Source organism: Pezoporus flaviventris, unplaced genomic scaffold (genome assembly GCF_033815535.1).
Source record: "Pezoporus flaviventris isolate CSIRO_AGI_PZ_B2104156 unplaced genomic scaffold, CSIRO_AGI_Pfla_v1 ptg000001l, whole genome shotgun sequence".
Lineage (NCBI taxonomy): Eukaryota > Metazoa > Chordata > Aves > Psittaciformes > Psittacidae > Pezoporus > Pezoporus flaviventris.
In genome coordinates, this window is record NW_026892549.1 from 2,345,982 (window position 1) to 2,367,864 (window position 21,883).

At 41.6% G+C, this 21,883-nt stretch overlaps 1 protein-coding gene and 1 long non-coding RNA gene across 3 annotated transcripts in view; both read right to left on the bottom strand.

Moving 5' to 3' along the window:
• The window catches only part of LOC133273976 (uncharacterized), a 929,536-nt gene that overhangs the window by 124,737 nt on the left and 782,916 nt on the right, over window positions 1–21,883 (bottom strand). The window lies entirely within an intron of this gene.
• Window positions 1–21,883, bottom strand: part of CNTNAP5 (contactin associated protein family member 5) — a 299,193-nt gene that overhangs the window by 117,921 nt on the left and 159,389 nt on the right. For both annotated transcript variants that reach the window (XM_061462659.1, XM_061462576.1), the window contains exons 9-11: window positions 15,787–16,051; window positions 13,041–13,190; window positions 11,742–11,913 (exon numbers count right to left, since the gene is read on the bottom strand). In XM_061462659.1, coding sequence (XP_061318643.1) covers window positions 11,742–11,913; window positions 13,041–13,190; window positions 15,787–16,051 — 587 coding nt within the window. The remainder of the gene's footprint in view (window positions 1–11,741; window positions 11,914–13,040; window positions 13,191–15,786; window positions 16,052–21,883) is intronic.

Genomic DNA, 21,883 nt, shown 5'->3' on the forward strand with positions numbered 1-21,883 from the left:
TTCAAAAGAACGCTAACCTGGACCAGCAGATCATTATAATTAGTCAGGACAGCCTCTTCTGTATGTAGCAGTTAGTGAAAAAAGTCTAGAAAAAGATCCAGGTATTCCAGCAGCTGAAGTGTGCAGTTTAAAAGCTTTGGCTGATGACTGAGATATAGGTGGGCAATATTCAAATCTACTTTGGGATTTACCCAAGATCAGAATTTTTTTAAAAATAGGACAGATGACATCTCCTCTTATGTCTTCAAGTTGTCCCAGCTTTGGTCACCATCTGAATTCAAGTGGTGTGATCTAAAACCATCAGACTCGTTGCTATAAAACCAAGAAGGAAAACATCAGATGAGCTCCTGCAAATTGAAAACAATCTAAACTATAAAATAACTGTCATTTCTGCTGAGAAGACACTAAATACAAAACTATGAATACTAGAGAGAACAAATGGAATGGATGCCAATTTGTGGGTGGTGGTTTGGTGATTTTGTTTAGGGTTTTTTTTTTCATTCTGTCTGCAATGCAATGCAGGTATTTATGTGGGGGTGAATGAAATATTAAGTGCTTGCTTTTTAAATCCCAGCCTAAGACTGTAAAAAATAAAATTAAAACTCACTGGGCATAATTAGCCAGGGTATTTCCTCATTTGCATAACCACATTTGGGGAGGAGGTGGGGAAATCACATAGAATTTGGCTTCTGATGCAGGGAATACATTAAATCTTAGAGATTTGGGAAATGCACAGAGACTATGCTTTCATTAGATTTATCCTAACACCCTTCACCTGCAATAGTAATTAATTTCCCAAAGGCCCATTTTGACAGTACAACACATGAAGCAATGTTAACTTCAGTACTGAAATAAAAGGAGGAAAAGGTAAAAAAAAATATTATTTCTTGCAAGTAAAAATTTATAGTAAAATCTAATGAAATCTACAAAGCAAATAGACATAAAGCAAGATTTGAAAGGTCAGCTCCATTTAGCAAGAAAAAAGAACACTTTAAGCTAATTTATTTAGAAAATGTTATGAAGAATTTGCACAGATAAAATACGGGTAGGGATAAAAGGATAGGGACTTAGGATGCTATTTGTGCTCCATAACTTGAGTAGTGCATACAGGGAAGCAAACTCATGAATCAACTCAGTATGCTTCTCCCTAATGAGGTAAACTGTTAATGCCAATCCCATAGCATTCATTATTATGTATACGACATGCTGCTCTCTCCATTTTTATTTGCTAGGAGAATTGGAATATGCAGATGAATCTTGGTTTAATAAGGACAGCAACAGCAGTGGGTGCTTGTGTTTGCCTGCTGATGCTACAGAGATGAAACACTGATAGGATTCATAAGAAAGTATCTGAGGTCAGGTTTGCATTCCTTATTGCAGACCTCTGGAATTCCCAGGATGTCCTGCAAGATGTGCCATCCATACATCTGCCAAAGTGGATTAAACATGAAATTTTTATTTTTCCTTCCCTCCTCCCCCAGGTCACTTAAGGGAACTGAAGTTCCCAGTGCTGTCCTTGACAAATACTGCCAGTATATGCTCTAGCGAGGGCAGGGTGCCAGACAAGTAAAATAGGACAACCCAGTCAAAGCTTCATCAGCGCAAAACCAACATGAATTGCAACAATCAGATTAAAGTACCCTAGCAGTTTTAGACAGGGAGAGCAATGCGTGCAGTTTATCTATGCATTCATATGAAACTGAGTCTAAAGGAAAGCAGCCTCTGACTGCCGTCATAATTCATTTATGAATAATGACAGGTTCAACACACAAATGGCCTTGTTAAACCCAAGACTACTTACTTATTCTCATATACTGAAGCACAAATCATGTATAGGACTTATGACAATATAACAATGTCTGTACTAACAGTTCTTCTCCATCTGCCCTGACCCTACCTCTCTCCAGGTAAACTTCATTACCAAAACGTCAACAGTTTCAGCCAGTGCAGAAATAGCAAAAGTATATGAAATGTCAGTCTCCTTAACTTTCTTTCTCTGTCACTAGCCAACTTAAATACCATGCTCTTTGTGATGGGAGTTCAAAGGCTTTAATGCAACCAACATCGTTGCTAAGGATGTGTCTCTAGAGGATGTGCCACATCTAAGGATGTGCCTCAAAAACCTGGTGGAAACAACCATTTGTTTAGCACCATCTTAAGGGGTGAAGAACACTATTTCCATAAGACGTATCAAGTCAGAGGAAAATGAGGCCAGTTTTCCCCTTAGGACAGCTATTTGTCCCACGTTATCCCACCTGCAATGACTCCTTAAGCACTTCCCTTTACAGAATTTAGAGGAGTTGGTAGAGGGAACCACAGCAGATCTTACCTCTTTGTGAGCACACATAGTTACGGAACTCCTGGAAATTGAGTTTTCTTCCCTGTGACTAATGCTGCAAAGCAGTTTGCCCCACTGCATGCAAGATGTGGGTGAGATTAATCAACCCATGACTTCAGACTGCAAGCAACATCTCAGCCCTTGCTGCTGTATTCCAAGGGGTCCATCTGCTGTAAGAACAGCCAGCCTTTCTCAGCCCAAGAGGAGCATCTGTGCCATATGATGGAGGGCTGGGAATCCACAGTGTTTCTGGACTGAGGTTTAATGATTTTCTGGCACATTTTCCTAATATCCATGGCAACTCTTGAGCTTCAATATCTCTTGAGCCCACATTCCTGCATTTATTCTCTGAACAAGATGCCAACTGCAGCAAACAAGCAACTCAGCCTCAGGACTGAAGCTAGTATTTCTAGTCACAAAATCTGGCATTTCAGCCAACTGCTGAATGGGAAATCCCAGAGCTACTCAACAGTGTGGCCAAATTCTCAGCATCTGTGTATTTGTTTTCCTACCCATTTAATTTATTTTTAAATGAGAGGCTGCCTGAATTTCCCCCAAGCTATGTCTTCCATTTTTTGCCCAAACACACACACACAGAGACCCACACCCTCACAATTCCACTGCCACATAGGAAGAGAAAAACAGAGAAGGTATTAGTACTTAGCAAAATTCAAAGATTCCAACATATTTTGAGATTAGCACAGCTATAGATGACCTTAAGGCCCTTTCCAACCCTAACTATTCTATGATTCTATGACAAAAAATGTTTTGCTTTTGAACAGAAGAGGTATAAAGAGCTGCCCACAATGAAAATGATGTTTTTGAAACAGTAAGGAATCTGGGCTTCCTAGGCCTAAGATTATCACCTCCATCCAGACTTCAACACTGCCTCTCCTCCAATTTCTTCACTCTGACAGTGTCACTGCAAAAATGCTGATGAAATAAGTGTAAGAACATCCTACTGAAAACTTTGCCAGTTTTCAGTAATCTGTGGTTTATGGATTCATGTATGCGTTACTGGCTTTTTCCTTTACATTTGACCTCTACAGCATCTAACAACAACCATTTGCTGCTGTGTAAGGTCTGAATAAGGAACAGCAAATTCCTGTTTATTATTCCCCTCCTTCATGCTGCCTCTCTTCGCACAACCCTGCCTAGCCCTCTCTTCTCCAGGCTGAAGAGTCCTAGCCTATTTAATCTTTCCTTGTAAAGAACAGTTTGTGGCACATAAAAGAACAGTGTCAGTTTCTAAAAAGAGCTGTGAGGCCTGAATGGCAGACTCATATAGTCACAGCTGCACACAGCACCACCTCTGAGTGACCCAGAGAGGACGTACTTCTTGAAAAGGGCTGCTCAGGACAATGTTGAGGTCAGGGACTACATCCAACTGCATTTGCCCATCATCTTTTAGCATTTGAAATAGACATTGTGAGAGTATTAACACACAACTGTTGAGTTGATTTACTAAGAGGAAGATGTTCCTGTGCCTCAGTCCCCACATCCTCCTCACAGCTTACAAACTTCTCACCTTTATTTTGACCACATCTGGAAGAGGGATAGACACCTCAGCTCCAAGAAGTCACGGGATCTTGTCAGAATAGAGAGATAAGTAAAAGGGAATCAAATTACTCTTTATAAAGGAAAAATACACAGCCTGAGCTGAACCATCATTCTAGACACCATGGAACATGCAAGGAAAAAATGACAAGAAAAAACAGGGCAATAAATTCTACAATCAGAGTTTTAGCCTCCAGCTGTAAAAATGAATCATGCATTTTTATAAGCAAAAAGCAAATCAGAGGAGTGACAAATTATTAGAAAGTGTAGCTCCCTCTTCCCTACTTCCTAACACTCCAAACTCAACACATACATTCCAGATTAAAAAAAAAAAAAACAAAAGCCACCAAACCTTTCCAATAGGTTACATGGTCCCTTCTCCCTGCTACAGCACTGCCTTGAGTGTCTGAAGGATACATCTACCAAATGAGCTTTCCCACAGGTATCAGAAATCCTGAAGTGAATTCCCGAAAGATATTTCCCACATGTTTCAGGGTTTTGCTTTTTTTTCTTAAGCAGTGTTATTGACATTTCAGAACCCCTAAAGCAAGAACAAGACAGTTATTTCAGCTAAAGGAGAAGCCTAAGTGAATGCAACACAATTACACAGAGCTAGAGGGAACTCAGATCACTTAGTCCACACTCACATCCCAGACCAGGGTCACCTGTACCCATGTTTGTTATTTCTCACAGACTCACTTAAGCTATTTGTAAAGCCTTCCAGTGACAGAGACTTGACAGTTTCCTCAAAGAGTCTATCCCGTGCCTGCTCTCCTATGTAACTTGGTTAGAAAAGATGATTATTCCCTTCTGAAATACAGCAGCCTTTTAGCACCTGAAGACCATTATGCTGCTTCCCCTCAGCAATCTCGTCTGGTTACAGAACCAGAACTTAAATAATCTAGGTTTTCTAGACCTATATTCATCTTTCCATATAGGCAGGGCCATTCAAGAAACAGTTTGGGATCTGTATATGTTTTCAGAGAACAGAAATTTAGAAGCATGACTGTAAATGAACCTAAGACACCTAAATACCAAGTGGCAACCCTGGCTAATATTTACTTCACCCTATTTGCTCATCCCCCTGCTGCTCCTCACTCGGATGCATTTGCCCACCTGTTTTGCTCACTAGCTCTGTTTTGTATTTCAAGATTTTGTACAGTTGCCAATGACCCCCAATTTAAACCCAAATGTTGTAGATTCTAAGAGCTTGGTATTTTGGTATCAATGCTATGGCTTAGAGGCCCTGCTTAGATCAAAGGAATGGCAGCAAGCATGTTTCCCTTCTAAGCCAAGAGAAGATGTCTCACGAAGAGAAAACTGATCTGAGTTTATGGCCCATCACAGTATTGAATAAACTTCAGGACAGAGAAAAATTATTAGCACTACAGAAACCAATACTTTGTTACCACTGTCCTGAAGAAACAGGTTAGGATTTGTCAGTTTAAGAAGGCACAATAGACTCAACCCTCAATTCTCCACACACACACAGTAGCCAGGGAAGGGAAGCACTGGCATCAATCTTGTGCCTTTAATCAGTGTTAAGACTGAAAGAAGAACTCTGCTCCACACTGCCCAACTGGCTGCTGCACTAGATGGAGCTGTCATTTCTTACCCTGCTGAGTGATGCTTTTCCTTTCCTCTGACAGATGGACCCCCTCAGCCACAAGTAGACCAGATTTCTCAAAGTAAGCCCCATGGACCCTGCAACCATTTGTTGATTTGGCTGATTTGACTGACCTTTTCAAAACCCCTCCCTTTGACTGAGGGGATTGCTGAAAAAACTATCTTCACTCCAGAGTCCTTTAACACTGCTCCCAGGGCTCTGTAATCCTTCTTGATATCCCTAACCTATTTTCAGGAGGCTATTTGACAGGGTTTGAAAACACTGTAACATACTGAGGAGGGACATACATAAGTGAAAACACCATTAGGAAAAATAAATCCCTGGTGGTTTTGTTTTTTTCTCCTCTAAACCAGAAGTACTGGGGATGGTCTTTTCCCTAACACACTACCTGCAGGTAAAGGACAGGGAGCCTGGCCATACACTTAAAGCCAGAGACATAGTGGAACTCAAGAGATGGGAGTGAATCCCTTCTGACTTAAAGCACCTGTGAGAAGCATCCAGACATCTCTGCTTTGTTACTTTCTGCTCTGCACCATGCCATAGAGGGGGAATACCAGCATGCTGTAAGAAGCTGTGTTTTCTGACATTAACTCGGTGTAAAGCAAACAACCTCTGATGTGCACCTGCACTTTTAACCAACATGAAATCCTGAAAAGGCAACAACAAAGAGGGATGAAATGAAATCTACTTCCTTTTCAATATGGAACAGACCTCTATAGCTTAGCAACACATCATCTAATTTTTCCTTTACCTCTCATTAGAATGGGGAAAACTGCATTGCAGGCAGCTATGACCACTAATACTTTGCAACAGGAACAAAGTAAGCACCACACTTTGCAAAATCCTCAAACAGACTGAGCAATCTGTATATTTGGACAACCACAACAAATATATGCGCTACAAATAAAAAATAAAATAAAATAAAATAATTAGCTTGATTAAGAGCAGGCAGGCAGTGGGGATAATGCCAAGAGTCCTACACAAGCACTGCTGTGATAAAAATTGCTTCCTCCTACAGATTCTACTTTCATGTTCCACAAGGCATTGGGAAAATAATGCAAGAACAGCTTTGTCTTGAAGGAGGGGAAGAAGGAAATAAGGCGGTACTTAGTAGGGCTTGCGGAACAGATATAGCTCTGATATGAAAAAACTGGGGATGCCTTTCCTTGCGCAGGATGTGTCACCTAAAGACAACCTGTAGGTAGTGTACAAAGAAATGGTAAATCAGAGATGACTTCATATGCAGCAGTAGGAACATCAGTGAAGACGGCACTGCAGCTGAGGGCTAGAAACAATCACTTAATAGGAGATGGTGCTAACTAACCTTCCTCCATCATCAGGACATTTTGCTGTGTTCAACTCAGACTGAAAGCACAGAAGTCATGAGTTTTCTGTGTGTTATCTGTTAATCCCAGTTCTTACAGATACATCCTGATCTGCCCACTCAACCAGGACAAGAGCTGGGTGACCCCTACTTAAATTAAGGGGCTCAACACTTTATAGCAGGAACCCTGGGGAGGGGGTGTGCATTTGAAGGTGTGCATATATAATATGCTTACACAACTATATTCTCTCTCTAAAACCCAGTTTATCTGAGCAAGAACTAAAACATTGGTGTGTTATCAGTATTATACTCAGACTAAACCTAGAACACAGTGTTATACCAGTTACTAGGAAGAAAATTAATTCTATCCTAGCTGAAACCAGGACACCATCTATCATAACTACTATAGATCTACATAGATCATATAGTGCAGCCACAGAAATTTAATGCTGTCCAGAGAACCACATCAGAAGAGAGTGCTTTAGTCTTGACCAGATCACATATAATTCTTACATGTGTGATATACAAATGCCTGTAGTATAGGGAACAAACAAGAGGAATTAGAGAAGTGTGCGCACGTCTACAGGGATATGATATAATAGGTATCACTGAAACATGGTGGGATGGCTCCTATGACTGGAGTTTTGGAACGGAAGGTTACAGGCTCTTTAAAAAAGACAGGCCTGGCAGGCGGGGAGGGGGAGTTTCCCTTTATGTTAGGGGTAGGCTGGAGAGTATGGAACTCTGGCTGGGGACAGGTGAGCAGTCCACAGAGAGTTTGTGGGTCAGGGTTAAAGGGAATATAGCTATGGGAGACATTACTGTGGGGATCTGTTAGAGACCACCTGATCAAGGAGAACCTGCAGATGAAGCACTCCATAGACAGACAGGAAAAGCAGGCCCTTGCTCTCATGGGTGACTTCAACCACCCTGACATCTGTTGGAAGAACGGTACGGCCCGGCACAAGCAATCCAGGAGGTTCCTCGATTGTGTAGAAGACAACTTCCTTCTGCAAGTAATAGAGGAGCCGACAAGGACAGGTGCCATGCTTGACCTTGTGCTCACCAGCAGAGAAGGACTCAGAAATGTGACGCTCCAGGGCAGCCTTGGTTGCAGCGACCATGAGATGGTCGAGTTCGAGATCCTCAGGACAGTGACAAGAGCGTGCAGCAAGCTCACTGCCCTGGACTTCAAAAGAGCAGACTTTGGCCTCTTCAGGAGCCTGTTTAGTAATGTTTCATGGGATATAACCCTAGAGGGCAGGGGGGCCCAAGACTGTTGGTTGATATTCAAGGATAACCTACTATAAGCTCAGGAGTGTTGCATCCCGACTAGAAGAAAGTGCAGCAGGAGGGCCAGGAGACCTCCTTGGATGAATAAGGAGCTGCTGAGGAAACTTACAGGTTAAAAATGAGGCTTATAATAGGTGGAAGCAAGTACAGGTGGCCTGGGAAGGATACAGGGATGCTGTCAGGGAAGCTAGGGACCAGGTTAGGAAAGCTAAGGCCCAGTCAGAATTAAACTTGGCTATGGATGTGAAAGATAACAGGAATGGATTCTATAGGTACATTGCAAATAAAAGACAGACTAGGGACAATGTGGACCCTCTCCGGAAGCTATAAGGAGAACTGAATACCTTGGATTTGAAGGCGGCTGAGGTTCTGAATGACTTCTTTGCCTCGGTCTTCACTGGCAAATGCTTTGACCACACCACCCAAGTCTTGAAAGGCAGATGCAGGGACTGTGAGAATGAAGACTTTAAGCCCACTGTAGGAAAGGATCTGGTTCAAGACCATCTTAAGAGCATGAACATGCACAAGTCCACAGGACCTGATGAAATCCATCTGTGGGTCCTGAAGGAGCTGGCAAATGAAGTTGCGAAGCCGCTGGCCATCATATTTGAGAAATCATGGCAGTCAGGTGAAGTTCCCGATGACTGGAAAAAGGGAAATATAACCCCCATTTTCAAGAAGGGGAAAATGGATGACCCGGGGAATTACAGACCAGTCAGTCTCACCTCTGTGCCTGGCAAAATCTTGGAGCAGATTCACCTGGATGGCATGCTAAGGCACATGAAAAACAACAAGGTGCTTGGTGACAGCCAGCATGGCTTCACTAAGGCGAAAACCTGCCTGACCAATTTGGTAGCCTTCTATGATGGGTACGTGGAACTAATGGACAGAGGTACAGCAGTTGACGTCATCTACCTGGATTTGTGCAAAGCATTCGACACTGTCCCACACGACATCCTTGTCTCTAAATTGGAGAGACATCAATTTGATGGATGGACCACTCAGTGGATAAAGAACTGGCTGCATGGCCACACACAAAGAGTTGTGGTCAATGGCTCAATGTCCGGCTGGAGACCAGTAACGAGTGATGTCCCTCAGGGATCGGTGTTGGGACCAGTCTTGTTTAACATCTTTGTCGCTGACATGGACAGTGGGATTGAGTGCGCCCTCAGCAAGTTTGCCGATGACACCAAGCTGTGTGGTTCGGTTGATACGCTGGAGGGAAGGAATGCCATCCAGAGGGACCTTGACACACTTGTGAGGTGGGACAATACCAACCTCATGAAGTTTAACCATGCCAAGTGCAAAGTCCTACACCTGGGTCAGAGCAATCCCAGGCACAGCTACAGGTTGGGCAAAGAAGAGATTCAGAGAAGGACTTGGGGGTGTTGGTTGATGAGAAACTGAACATGAGCCAGTAGTGTGCACTCGCAGCCCAGAAAGCCAACCGTATCCTGGGCTGCATCAAAAGAAGCACGACCAGCAGGTTGAAGGAGGTGATCCTGCTCCTCTACTCTGCTCTTGTGAGACCTCACCTGGAGTATTGTGTGCAGTTCTGGTGTCCTCAACATAAAAAGGACATGGAACTGTTGGAACAAGTCCAGAGGAGGGCGACGAGGATGATCAGGGTACTGGAGCACCTCCTGTATGAAGACAGGCTGAGGAAGTTGGGGCTGTTCAGCCTGGAGAAGAGAAGGCTGCGTGGAGACCTCATAGCAGCCTTCCACTATCTGAAGGGGGCCTATAGGGATGCTGGAGAGGGATTCTTCATTAGGGACCTTAACAACAGGACAAGGGGTAATGGGTTCAAACTTAAACAGGGGAAGTTTAGATTGGAAAGGAGGAAGTTCTTTAGTGTAAGGGTGGTGAGGCACTGGAATGGGGTGCCCAAGGAAGCTGTGTGTTCAAGGTGTTCAAGGCCAGGTTGGACAAAGCCTTGGGTGACATGGTTTAGTGTGAGGTGTCCCTGCCCGTGGCAGGGGAATTGGAACTAAATGATCTTGAGGTCATTTCCAACCCTGATACGTTTGGAGCTTGTACCTCCTCTGCTTTCCAACTCTGATATAGCCCTTGAAAATGATATTTTCAAGGCAATGCCTGTGTAAAGTGCCACCATTCTTACTATGTTTGGATCCCTGCCCTAAGTAACTGTATGCTATGATCACAGCCTCATGCTTGTTGTCTTTGAGATACTGAAGATGAGAAAGACACTGTAGTACCACATATTTATGCTGTAGCCCGAGCAATATAAGCACTCGAGACACCCCATGGGGCCTCTGCGTTATACCAGAAAAGTTCTCTTCTTTTTCAACACACAAATACACAAGTTGCCTTTGAATGGTCCTCTTTATCTTAAAAAAATTGTTTTTCCAAGAAAACGGCAGAATTCTTTCTCTTAATTCTCACAAAAATTTACATTTTGCGTCCTCTCATTAAACCAGTTACATCTATCAATTCTGTCTATCATTTCAGGCATATCAACTGAAATTCATATCCCCCTGAATTCAGTCTTCATTAAACATGGAAGAATGTTTTATAGCAGAGAAGGCATTTTCTCTATACCTGCTAACAAACATGAACATAGAAAAATGAGTAGACAGGTCTCAGATAACAGGAGTTTTGCCCAGTTTTCAAAAGACTGCAGCGCGAGACAGCTGATCCTCCTACAGTAAATAATGGAGAACAGCCTTCCATTCCTCTTCTCTAAGCAACATCCAAAGAAATATGTAAATGCATAAGCTCCTAATTAATTTCCTAAATATCCTTACAACTTCCTTAAGTATCTGAAGCACATGAAATTTCCAGCTATTTCATTTTCAGAACTTAGCTAGATTTAAAAAAAAAACACAAAACAAAACCAAAACAATCCTAAAGCCCAGCCCAAAACCAATATCAGAACCTGTTATTCCATGTGCTACCTTTAAAGTAAACATTTGCTGAAATAATTCAGAAATATTTAGACTTTAAAAATCCATAGGAAGCAAAGAAGAATTATGAAATACTTAAGAAGAAGGTTATTCCTTCTCTAGTCTTTATGAGAAAATCTGGGTTTCCTGTCAGCTTTTAGCTTAGGAGGGATTCAGATCAGTATTTAAACTGTGTCTCTGGTAGATACAGGCTTGTCCTACTGAATGGGCACTGAGCTGTGTGAGGTGTACCATATCATCATTATAAACATGCTGTGCTGTAATGGCTAACAAGAAAAATTGCAAATGATCTACTTAAGTGAAAATAGCTAATATATTAGGGGGATGACACATTCTGATGAATCAAATAATTTTTCCTTCTCTTTCATTTCCTCTAAAACTTCAAAGCAATCAGATGTTGTTTATGCATAAAATTTAATCTTTTCACTGATCTGTAGTTTGACTGAATTTGCATACTCTATTTCCTACAAGTCAGTCTGAAGAGAGCCTCATGTAATTGAAACCATTTCCCCTCCAGTCCTCCTATCTTTGCTGTAATATTTTCTATTAGTAGCTCTATTATAACTAATATCTGTAATGTTGGCAGATCAGAAAATTCACTTAATGCAACCTGTTATTTATAAACCACTAGGATGAAAGAAGTAACAAATACAAGAAAGAGGAACCAATAATTACCTGTCTTTGATGCCACACAGATCAATGTGTAAATCACTAAAATTCCCTAAAGAGCCTTGCTGAACTAAAATGAGGTCCTTGGGCTGGTTATCAATAAAGATGAGCCTCATACAGCCTTGAAAATCAGTAATGGGATTTAAACATTGGGAATCGGTGAAATTGTCAGGGCACCCTGTGGGAAAAAGAGAAAAGACAATGATATTGGAATGTTCATCTATTTCTGCTGGGATTTCCTGATGCAAAAACTCAGAGACTAATTATTCCAAGTGCTTTCATTCCTTATGCTACACAGCCTTCTCTGTTATAAATCCTTTCGTAAGAAAGAAAAGAAAAAAAAGAGAGGGGAAAAAAGAGAGCATCCAGCCACTGGAAATATCAGAGTATGAGGTTTCGTGTGTGCTTATCAAAATTTTTTTTTTTTTTCTGTTGTCTTTAAACTCCACAATTGATAGCAACTGAATCCCACTAAAAAAGCTGTGCAAATTGTAAAATCATTATGAGTTAAATTCTGCTGCTGAAGAAATGTACACAGTAAATGGATGAAATTCTGTGGACAGTAAGCAGGATAACCATTTGTATCTGATCTTCTTCAGCATTTGGCCAGCTTTCAGATTCAAAGCTTCCTGTGCATCCTCACTTAGTACTGTATCCAGAGGGTTCATTGAGACCAAGAGACTCACCATGGTAAGTGCTACACAGAAATCTATTAGATAAAAAGATATTTGATGGCAGTCCCTTTATCTAAATTAATGCTTGCACTGCAAAAAGCAGAAGGTAGTATTTTACAAGACTGTTCTTTCAATTTTCAAAATTGAGCTAAATCTACATTCATATCCATGTGAGCAGAGTACATAAATATCTTTGTAGATCTGAGCCATATGTCAATAAGCTCAGAGTTTAAAGTCACTGAGCCTGATCAGTACAGTGACATCTACAGGAATATAATAATACTAATAGTCCTCAAGACTTTTAACTAGAAAAAAACATTTGCGGCTAATACAGCTAACTGTTGTATGTTTTGCCAGCTAGATGTAGGTACCCATTGGTACCCCAGTACCAGTAGTCCACTTCTACAGCTTTGCTAGCAGTTCCGTTCATTCTCCCTCTGTCAGGGTTGACCAAAACCTTTCTATCTTCCCACAGTGCTGTATGACTTGCAGCTCCATAGAGATTCTAAAATTAGTATTACAACATTTGCTCTTAGCTGCAAACAGAGTGCACCTGGGAAGACCTCAGTGGTGAGGCACTTGAGGATCTGCATCATGAAAACCTGTCCTGCATCTGTCTGAAACAACCTACCTCCAAAATAGTAGCTGTTCCCAGAGTAGATCCTTGAGGCAGTGGTTGCATGGCTAGCAGTGGCAGCGTTGTTATCCAGTGTCAGGGTAATGCGATGTCTTCTGGCATTGATGTTAACGGAATGCCAAAGGCCATCGTGGAGATTGGTGCCTGGCAAAAAAAAAGTACTAAGAGTGAAGAAAGAGGTAGAGAGATAACTGTTTTCTTCAAACCTCCTTTTGCTTCCAACTCGTGAACACAAATGTGCATTTAACCCCCAAAAAAGGGAGAACTGGCAGCTGAAAAGAACTCATTACCTCTGGAAACAAACTGGCATAGAAGGAAAGGCCCAAGAAAGTGAAAGCTTTTGAAAGGATTTAAGTGGGTCACCTCACATTTTAATCTAATCTGCTTCTGGTATTGCATCAAGCTAGCCAGGCCCTTCATCTTTCTGGTAGCACATTATTACCATTTTGCAGGTGTTTATGTCTATCTTCAGTCTGCTGGGACATGCTTGTAGCTCACAGGAGTTCACAGAGAAGATGTCTGCTATGTTTCTGATATTAAACACATGCCTGAGATTGCAGAGGATTAGGCTCGATGAGATAGCCATACCCCACCTCAGGCTCCAGTATGAAACCTGACAAATTCCAGTGGGTATCAGTAGGATTTGTTTTTCTTAAAACCCTTGAGTGCTAAGTTAGCACACAGTCTTATTGACAGATGTACCAAAGCCTTTCTATATTGGATTTTGACATGGGTCTTGTGAGAGCTGGGACTGATGCTCTGACCAGGAATTTAACAACGTACATGAGAGATTATGGTACTGGGTAGCCTCTTTCTCTTCTAGACACTTGTGCAAAGTGGGAAATAACCTTTTTGTTTCCTTATTCTGAAAATCAGTGTTGCTGCAAAGAAACACCTCATTCTCTGTTCTGACAGTCACGAAAATCAGTGGGCAAGCTTCTGAGCTCACACACTGTGGTGCAGATCAAAACTAACCTAATTCCAGTTCAAAATAGCTACCGTCAGGCTGGAGTCACCGAGATCAGGCACAGATAACTAGTATTTACTCCCCTCCCTAATGGAATATTTTTCAGTAATGTAGCTTTCAGAAGAAGCAAACGATCACTTAGAGACACAAAGAGGTGTGAGAACAGTTCAAAATTTAAAAAAATGTGGGTGTTACACGTATGAAAAGCCATTTCATTATGAATTTGAAAATGAGACAATTTTGACAGTAATGTCTGTTAATGCATTCACAATTTCCATAGAATAAGAGGCTGGCTTCCCATCAAAACTGGATTATTTTTCAACTAGAACAAGTCCATTTTGAAGTGAAATATGTTGTTGAAGTTTGAAAAGATGTCAAAACAAAATAGGTCCCATTTGGGGCAAAAATAGGTCTATTCTTGAGCAAGCATGACTTTATTGTCAGTACCTGACATCTGCCGAGCACGGCACTTGCAATTTCTGCATATTTTCCGTATGTAAGTAGGCTGTTTAGCAACGTTCTGGATAGCATCAAAGGCTGGGCTCAGATTCATGATTTCAGAACTACATAAAACCGAATACACCCATCTAAATATTGACATTGTCTCAGCTTTGTCAACAATTTAATCAGGACTGCAATAGAAGCTGGAAACTGAGTTTCAGCATTCAGTTGCAGGAAGCTAAGGCTGTAGTAACCTTCACATATAAGGATAGATGCAGGACTGCCTCATTTTCTATCATAAAGAGAAATGAAACATGCACACAGAACAGCTCTGCTTTGACAACTCTTTCAGATTTTACCTCTGCTTCTTTTAATAGACACATCTGCCCTCTTTTAGTCTGCACTGGGAATATTCGAATATTACATATTTTTAAACAGTTGCTCTTTTAGAAAATACCGTTATTATTTAGTTCCGAGTTCCATCAGTCTATTACTCACCCACCTTTGCAAAACGGGTATTCAACCTATGCAGAAAATTAATTTCCCAGTCTCCCACCCATCATGGTTGCATAGCAGGAAGGGAAGCACAGAATCCCTGGGCTAAGAACATTTCTGTTTGGGACACCAGCATAGCTTATATAGGTCACACTCAAATGGCAGCTGGGGCACTCTGGTCCTGCCTCTGTTGTACAGTCTGAAATTGTTTCCCTGTTGTCTCTGGGAGTGAATGCATAGCTGTTCTGGTAAGTGGTTACAAACAATTTCCCTTGAATTTTAAGTCAGAGAAGCAACCCCATTTCATCCTCTTGCATCCCACCAGGCGCACTGCACAAAGCCATATGCAAAGTGGCTAAGGAGACCAATTGAGGGAGTGTGAGGAGAGGAAGCCCATGGTTAGTCCTACTTCTGAGCATAGCATAGAGGGAGAATGTAAAACTAAGCGGAAGAAAATCAGCCCTGAGTCTGCCTTCACTTGTACTAGGGAATGGTGCAACAGCTGAGCTGGCTCCTAGCTGACTTCAGACAATCTCAGGACAGGAGACAGCAAGGTCTTCATGTGAGCTGATCAAAGAAAATTTAATGTGTCTGTTTAAGAACACAGAGGCTGAGCTGATTGTCAGGTAGACTGCATCTGGAGATCTCAGGATGCCAATTTTCCATGCTTAGATCTATCTTAAGCTGCACAGAATGGTTCTACCACTGGAAAGCAAGAGAAGATTTGAAAAGAGAAAGGCATATTGGGTGCTTCCTTATTTCACCATCCTTTCATCCTATGGGGTTGGACCTTTGCATTTTAAAGAGAGCAGATGAGCATAAGCAAAAAATAAGTACCTTCAGTGATTTCCACTGGGTTCTCTGTCTCCTTCTGAATAAGTAGTGTCAATCTCCCACCACGGAGGTAAATCAAGAGAGGTCCTGAATTTTCAGACAATTCAGTGTACAGAAGTAAACCATCTTTATTCCATGTTCGAAACTGGAAGCTGACCGACAAACCATCAATTTGAGGAGTGCCAGGTAGTAGCAAGTAGCTTTGACTGTTGCTGAGAAAGGTGATAGGAACAATTTGTGGTTCTGAGCAAGCAAATGTCACATTCCCCTGCAAATAATAGAAATCAAATATAATAAACCTGACTTATTTTTTTTGGTCATCCCAAAACATCCATAGTTAAATAAACTTCAGTGCCTAATGGCACTCAAGGCTGGAATAATATCCCTTATCAAGTCAGACCATCTCAACATGGCAACATCTACTTTGTGTTTTCCAAAACCTCCCATTCCATCTCAAGTTCAGCTTTATGTCAAGAGAATCAAACTCATTTGGATCTATGCTGACTTCAGGAAGCGACACCGAAGGAACAGTAAGTCCACAAGATGTGATACTAAAGTTCTGCATTGGCTATGCACTGATTTCTTTGAAATATAAGCCAAAAGGTAGCTGTTACTGACAGGTTTTTGTGGTTTGTTGTTGTTTTTTTTTTCCATTTACACCAATGCAACATAACTTTAAAAGAAAAAACTTCCTCATCTACTTGAACCTACTATGTGGGGCAAACCATGAAGCAAATTTCCTGGGTTCATTTCAAATACTCAGTATAAAACTTGTGGAAGAAGTACTCGTTTTCTTTTACCCAGAGTGACACAGCCTTGTGCTACTACAGATAACAAAAGTCCACTCAATACTAATGCAAATAATTAAAAACAAAAAAACAATTATTCTGAAATTACCTCAGAATTCATAAGGAAACTCAAAGAAAGTCACTTGAATACAGTACTTGGATGAAATAATAGTGAGATTTCCTGCCCAGTGCTAGGTCCCATGGTTTCCATGTGGCATTTTGAGGAATTATTAAAAGATTACATACACAGCAAGTGTGGTGAAATCTAACATCTTTTCAATGACAAACACAGTTGATTACCTCAGTTATCTAGCCCTAAAATCAATGATGATATGTGCCCAGAAGAAGAGCACATTTACTCAAAGCAGTCAGCAGAATCTGTACCAGCATGTATCCCTGAAATTTGTAGAAAAAAAATCACTGTTTTGTTCAACCATTATAGATGATTCAACCAGGTCATTCAAGCCATGTAAATAAAACCTTAGTAACAGAAAAAGCTAGTACGCACTAAAGAAGCCACGTCTTTTAAAGCCGCTTGGGAGATTGTTGTAGCCAGCTAGCTTTAAACTCAGCTGTTTTGTAAAATACCAACTGGAATCTAATAAAACATTGAAGTAAAAGGCTTCTTCCACCATACGGCTTCTCATCAGAGCTGGTACCTCACTCTAACAGGATAATTATAATGAGCAGCACTTGATGGATGTGTAGGAAGTTGCATAGTGCTTGGGGAATTCCTATCTGAAATCTCAGACAGCTAATGGAACTGTTCCCTATCACTTTCAAATGTCTTTCTAGTCTTTATTTTAAAATGGAAAATAAATAAAGTGCCAGAAAGAGTTATCACTGGATGAAATAACCCTTGATAGATATGTATCTGTATCAAGCTATTTATTCCTTCCCTACCCTGTTAGGTGGAGAATGGAACACATATCACATTTAGCAATGGCAAAAGGTATCCATGGGTATACCATGTTAGAATGAATTTTGAGATACAATCCAAAGCTTACCCAAACTCACCTGAACAGTCAGGTGGGAAGTAGGATGGAATTTTTTTCTCAACATTTAAAGTGTTTTTACTACCTGATGGGTTTTGCCTGTGTAAGAGATGCCACAGTCTGTCTTTTTGTTATTACATTTCCACCTTCATTTTTAATTGAATTCATTACAAATTACAGAAAAGAAAGATGGCCAACTGCAGCAATATAAACAAAAATAATTAACCTTATCTAGAGTTTTTTTTAAAGTTTAGACATTTAAAATGCCAATGACAAGTTTTCTTTAGAATTTTAGGCAATTACAGTGATTCCAGTAACACCACACAAACTAGTAAGTAGTTTACAGATCTTATACATACACCAGAGCTTTGGAGAATGTTCAAATATTGTCTGAGTCTGCACTCAAGTATCTCATTTGCTTCACTGGCAGTGTAAGGCTGTAACAAAATGCAAGACTGCATTGCAAGGGGGAGGATTTGGATAGGATTTTTGCCTCAAAGGTTATTGCAGATTTTACCTACCAGCAGAATAAGCTATACCTAGACTGACTTAATGGTGCTGGAGATGGTGAATGTTAAAATGAAGAAACATGTTTGCAATGTACAAAAAACTTTCAAATGACCTTAAAATAAGCCAGTAAAGACCTTCTGTAGTCAATACAGTTTCAGCTGCTTGCAGCACCACTATAGCAAATATCGGGTTTGAGTGGCAAGGTTTTGGTAGCAGGAGGCTTACAGGGGTGTCTTCTGTGAGAAGCTGCTAGAAGCTTTCCCTTGGTCCAGTGGAGTCAATGCCAGTCAGCTCCAAGACAGACCCACCACTGCCCAAGGCTAAGCCCATCACCAGTGGTGGTACCACCTCTAGAATAACATAATTAATAAAGGTGAGGGGAAACCATGCAACTGCAGACAGCGAGAGGAGTGAGAATACATGATATCAACAGCCCTGCAGACACCAAGGTCAGTGCAGGAGGGAAGGACATGCTCCAGGTACCAGATCAGATTCCCCTCCAGCCCACAGTACAGACCATGGTGAGGCAGGCTGTGCCCCTGCAGCACATGGAGGTTCACAGTGGAGCAGATCTCTACCTGCAGCCCATAGAGGACCCCATTCTGGAGCAGGGTGATGCCTGGAGGAGGCTGTGAACCCATGGGAAGCCTGTGCTGGACCAAGCTCCTGTGGCCCTGCAGAGAGAGGAGCCCACACTGGAGCAGGTTTGTTGCAGGACTTGTGTCCCCGCACAGGACCCACACTGGAACAGTCTGCTCCTGAAGGACTGCACCAATGCAAAGGACCCATGCTGGAGCAGTTCATGAAGAACTGAAGCCCATGGGAAGGACCCACATTGGAGTAGGTCGTGGGAAACTGTCTACTGTGGGCGTGACCCACACTGGAGCAGGGCAAGTGTGTGAGGAGTCTTCCCCTGAGGAGGAAGATGCAGCAGAAACAAAGCGTGATCAACTGACCACAGCCACCCATTCCCTGTCCTCATGCACAGCTCAGGGAGAGAAAATAAAGAGTAAAGTTAAGCCTGGGAAGAAGTGAGGGGTGGGGGGAAGATGTTTCTAAGGGTTGGTTTTATTTGTCATTATCCCACTCTGATTTGATTGGTAATAAACTAATTTCCCCAAGTTGAGTCTTTTTTTTGCCTGTGATGGTAATTGGTGAGCTATCTCTCCCTGGTCTTATCTCGAACCATGAGGCTTTCATTATATTCTCTCTCCCCTGTCCAGTGGAGGAGGGGAGTGACAAACCAGCTTTGGTGGGCACCTGGTGTCCAGTTAGGGTCAGCCCACCATGTAAGGTCAAATTTCTGTCTGCTTCTGATATGAGGTTCTCAGCATGTGCTACTAGTTCACTACCTAAATTTATGGATTACTTTGACCCCTTGAAAAATTTAGCACTACTCTAGTCATTCACACTAGCTAGTAATTCATGCCATCTGGGATCCACACAGAAGTCTTACACTGGAACAGGAGCAGCAAAGAGTAGTGACTGAACCAATGCCGGGGACATGCAGACTAGACATACTTGTCTCCTCCCATGGTTAACCTGCCGAGACTTCAATGACTCAATGACTCTCAGTTGACAAGAACAAGCAGGTGGGAACACATAAAGGGGGTGCTGCAATTTTCTATGTACATGGGATTAAAGGTACATTTGGGGGATAGAAATGAAGCACGTTTGCCTTTTAGGCGGATTCTTCTGTTACTCATTCAAGAATTGAGACCTCCATGAGGTAAAGGCTATAACTCATTTTAGTCAGAACTAAAAACTAGCAGGGACAATGGGGGAAAAAAACATTAAATAAACCAATTGATGCCATGTGAACTTAAATCAGTTCAACTGATTCATTTAGGAAGGAAACACTTTCTTAAAGCAGAATCCCAGAGCAAAAGCTTAATACGTACCAAAAATAGTTGCTGATGTCCTTACACTGACCAACAGTGTCTACCCTCCTAGAGACAGTAACATGAAAATTTGGAAAAGAAACAATGGTTACTATGAAAAATGTTCATCCACTGAAGTGAGATAGGTTCCCAGTACAAAGAGTGTTAAATTTGCCCTTAATTTTTTTCAAAAACTAATTATTCCAGTGGGTCTAAGTCAGAAAAGTAAACAGCTCTCCCTAAACCTGTATCTGATCAGGAGTGTTTTGCTTTAATTGGCAGCAGTTCTGGAACTATCCAGGGTACACACAAGACTTCTAGCAGACACTTGATTTTATAACTGAACCGAGTTTAACTGAAAAGTAAAAGCTCATTGGCTAGGAAATGGGATAAGAAGAGTGTAATCCCCAGAGAAAATAAAAGAGCTGCTCAGCTCTACCCAGCTGCTGGAAAATCCAGCTATCATGTGGCATTTAAGAATTTCACTGAGTCCATCATCTCCAGACTGATTAATGACTTCTCTAATAAACAGTGAAATCTTTCCAAAAGAGTTCTTATTCTACTTTAAAGACAAAGTGTATGTAGTGATAGGATATGGGGGAATGGCTTTAAACTGAAAGAGGGTAGGTTTAGATTACATATTAGGAAGAAGGTCTTTACTGTGAGTGTAGTGAGACACTGGAACAGGTTGACCATAGAAGCTGTGGCTGCCCCATCCCTGGAAGTGTTCAAGGCCAGGCTGATGCTTTGCACAGCCTTATCTAGAAGAAGATGTCTCTGCCCATGGCAGTGTTGGAACTAGGTGATCTTTAAGGTTCCTTACAACCCAAAACATTCTATGAAGCTATAAATGCAACAGAGCTGGGGGAGGAAGAAGGCAGGGAGTGAGCAAGCGGCTGTGTGGCTCTGAGTTGCTGGCTGGGCTTAAACCACGACAGTATATATTAAGATAATGTTTCTATGTGAAAAAAAAATTAACAAAAAAGAATGCTTTGAAAAAACTAAAACGTGATCATGACAGAATCAGGGATAAGATGCTTGGCTAGGTATTTCTGGATGTTCCTTATCACAGACTTCTAAGCTATGTCACTGGACAGAAGTGAAGCATTTTACCATTCTTAGGCTCACAGTAACGGTACATTATTGTTTCATCGTATAGAATCATAGAATGGTTTGTGCTGGAAAGGACATTAAGATCATCTAGTTCCAACATCCCTGCTGTGGACAGGGATGCCTCACAGTAGACCATGTAGCCCAAGGCTCTGTCCAACCTGGCCATGAACACTGCCAGGGAAGGAGCATTTACCACTTTGGACAACCTGTTCCAGTGCTTCACCACCCTCACGATAAAGAACTTCTTCCTTATAATCTACCTTGAACTTCCCCTGTTTAAGTTTAAACCCATTACTCATTTTCCTATTGCTACAGTCCCTGATGAAAAGTCCCTCTCCAGCATCTTTGCAGGGCTCACCTTAGCTGGACACCTGATGCCCACCAACTCTATCTCTCACCTCTTCAACAGTAAAGTGAGGGAAAAAAATAAGATGGAAAAAACTCATTGATCAAGATAAAGGCGGTTTAATAAAGCAAAGCAAAGACTGTGCACTTCCCATCAGCAGTTACTGTCCAGCTACTTAGTGGGGAGTAGGGTTTCGGTATGTGTAGCAGTTGTTTCAGAAGACAAAGGTCACAATAATGAATGTGTCCCCCCTCCTCCTTTCTCTTAGCTTTTATTGCTGAGCAGATGTCATATGGTATGGAGTATCCCTTTTGTTAGTTTGGAACAGCTGTCCTGGCCGCGTTCCCACCCAAGATCTTGCCCACCACAGTCTACTGGTAAGAGGAAATGTTGGAGAGAAAGCCTCCATGCTGTGGGACTGCTGCCCAGCAATAGCCAAAATATTTTCTAGCTACCAAGCAAAGCACA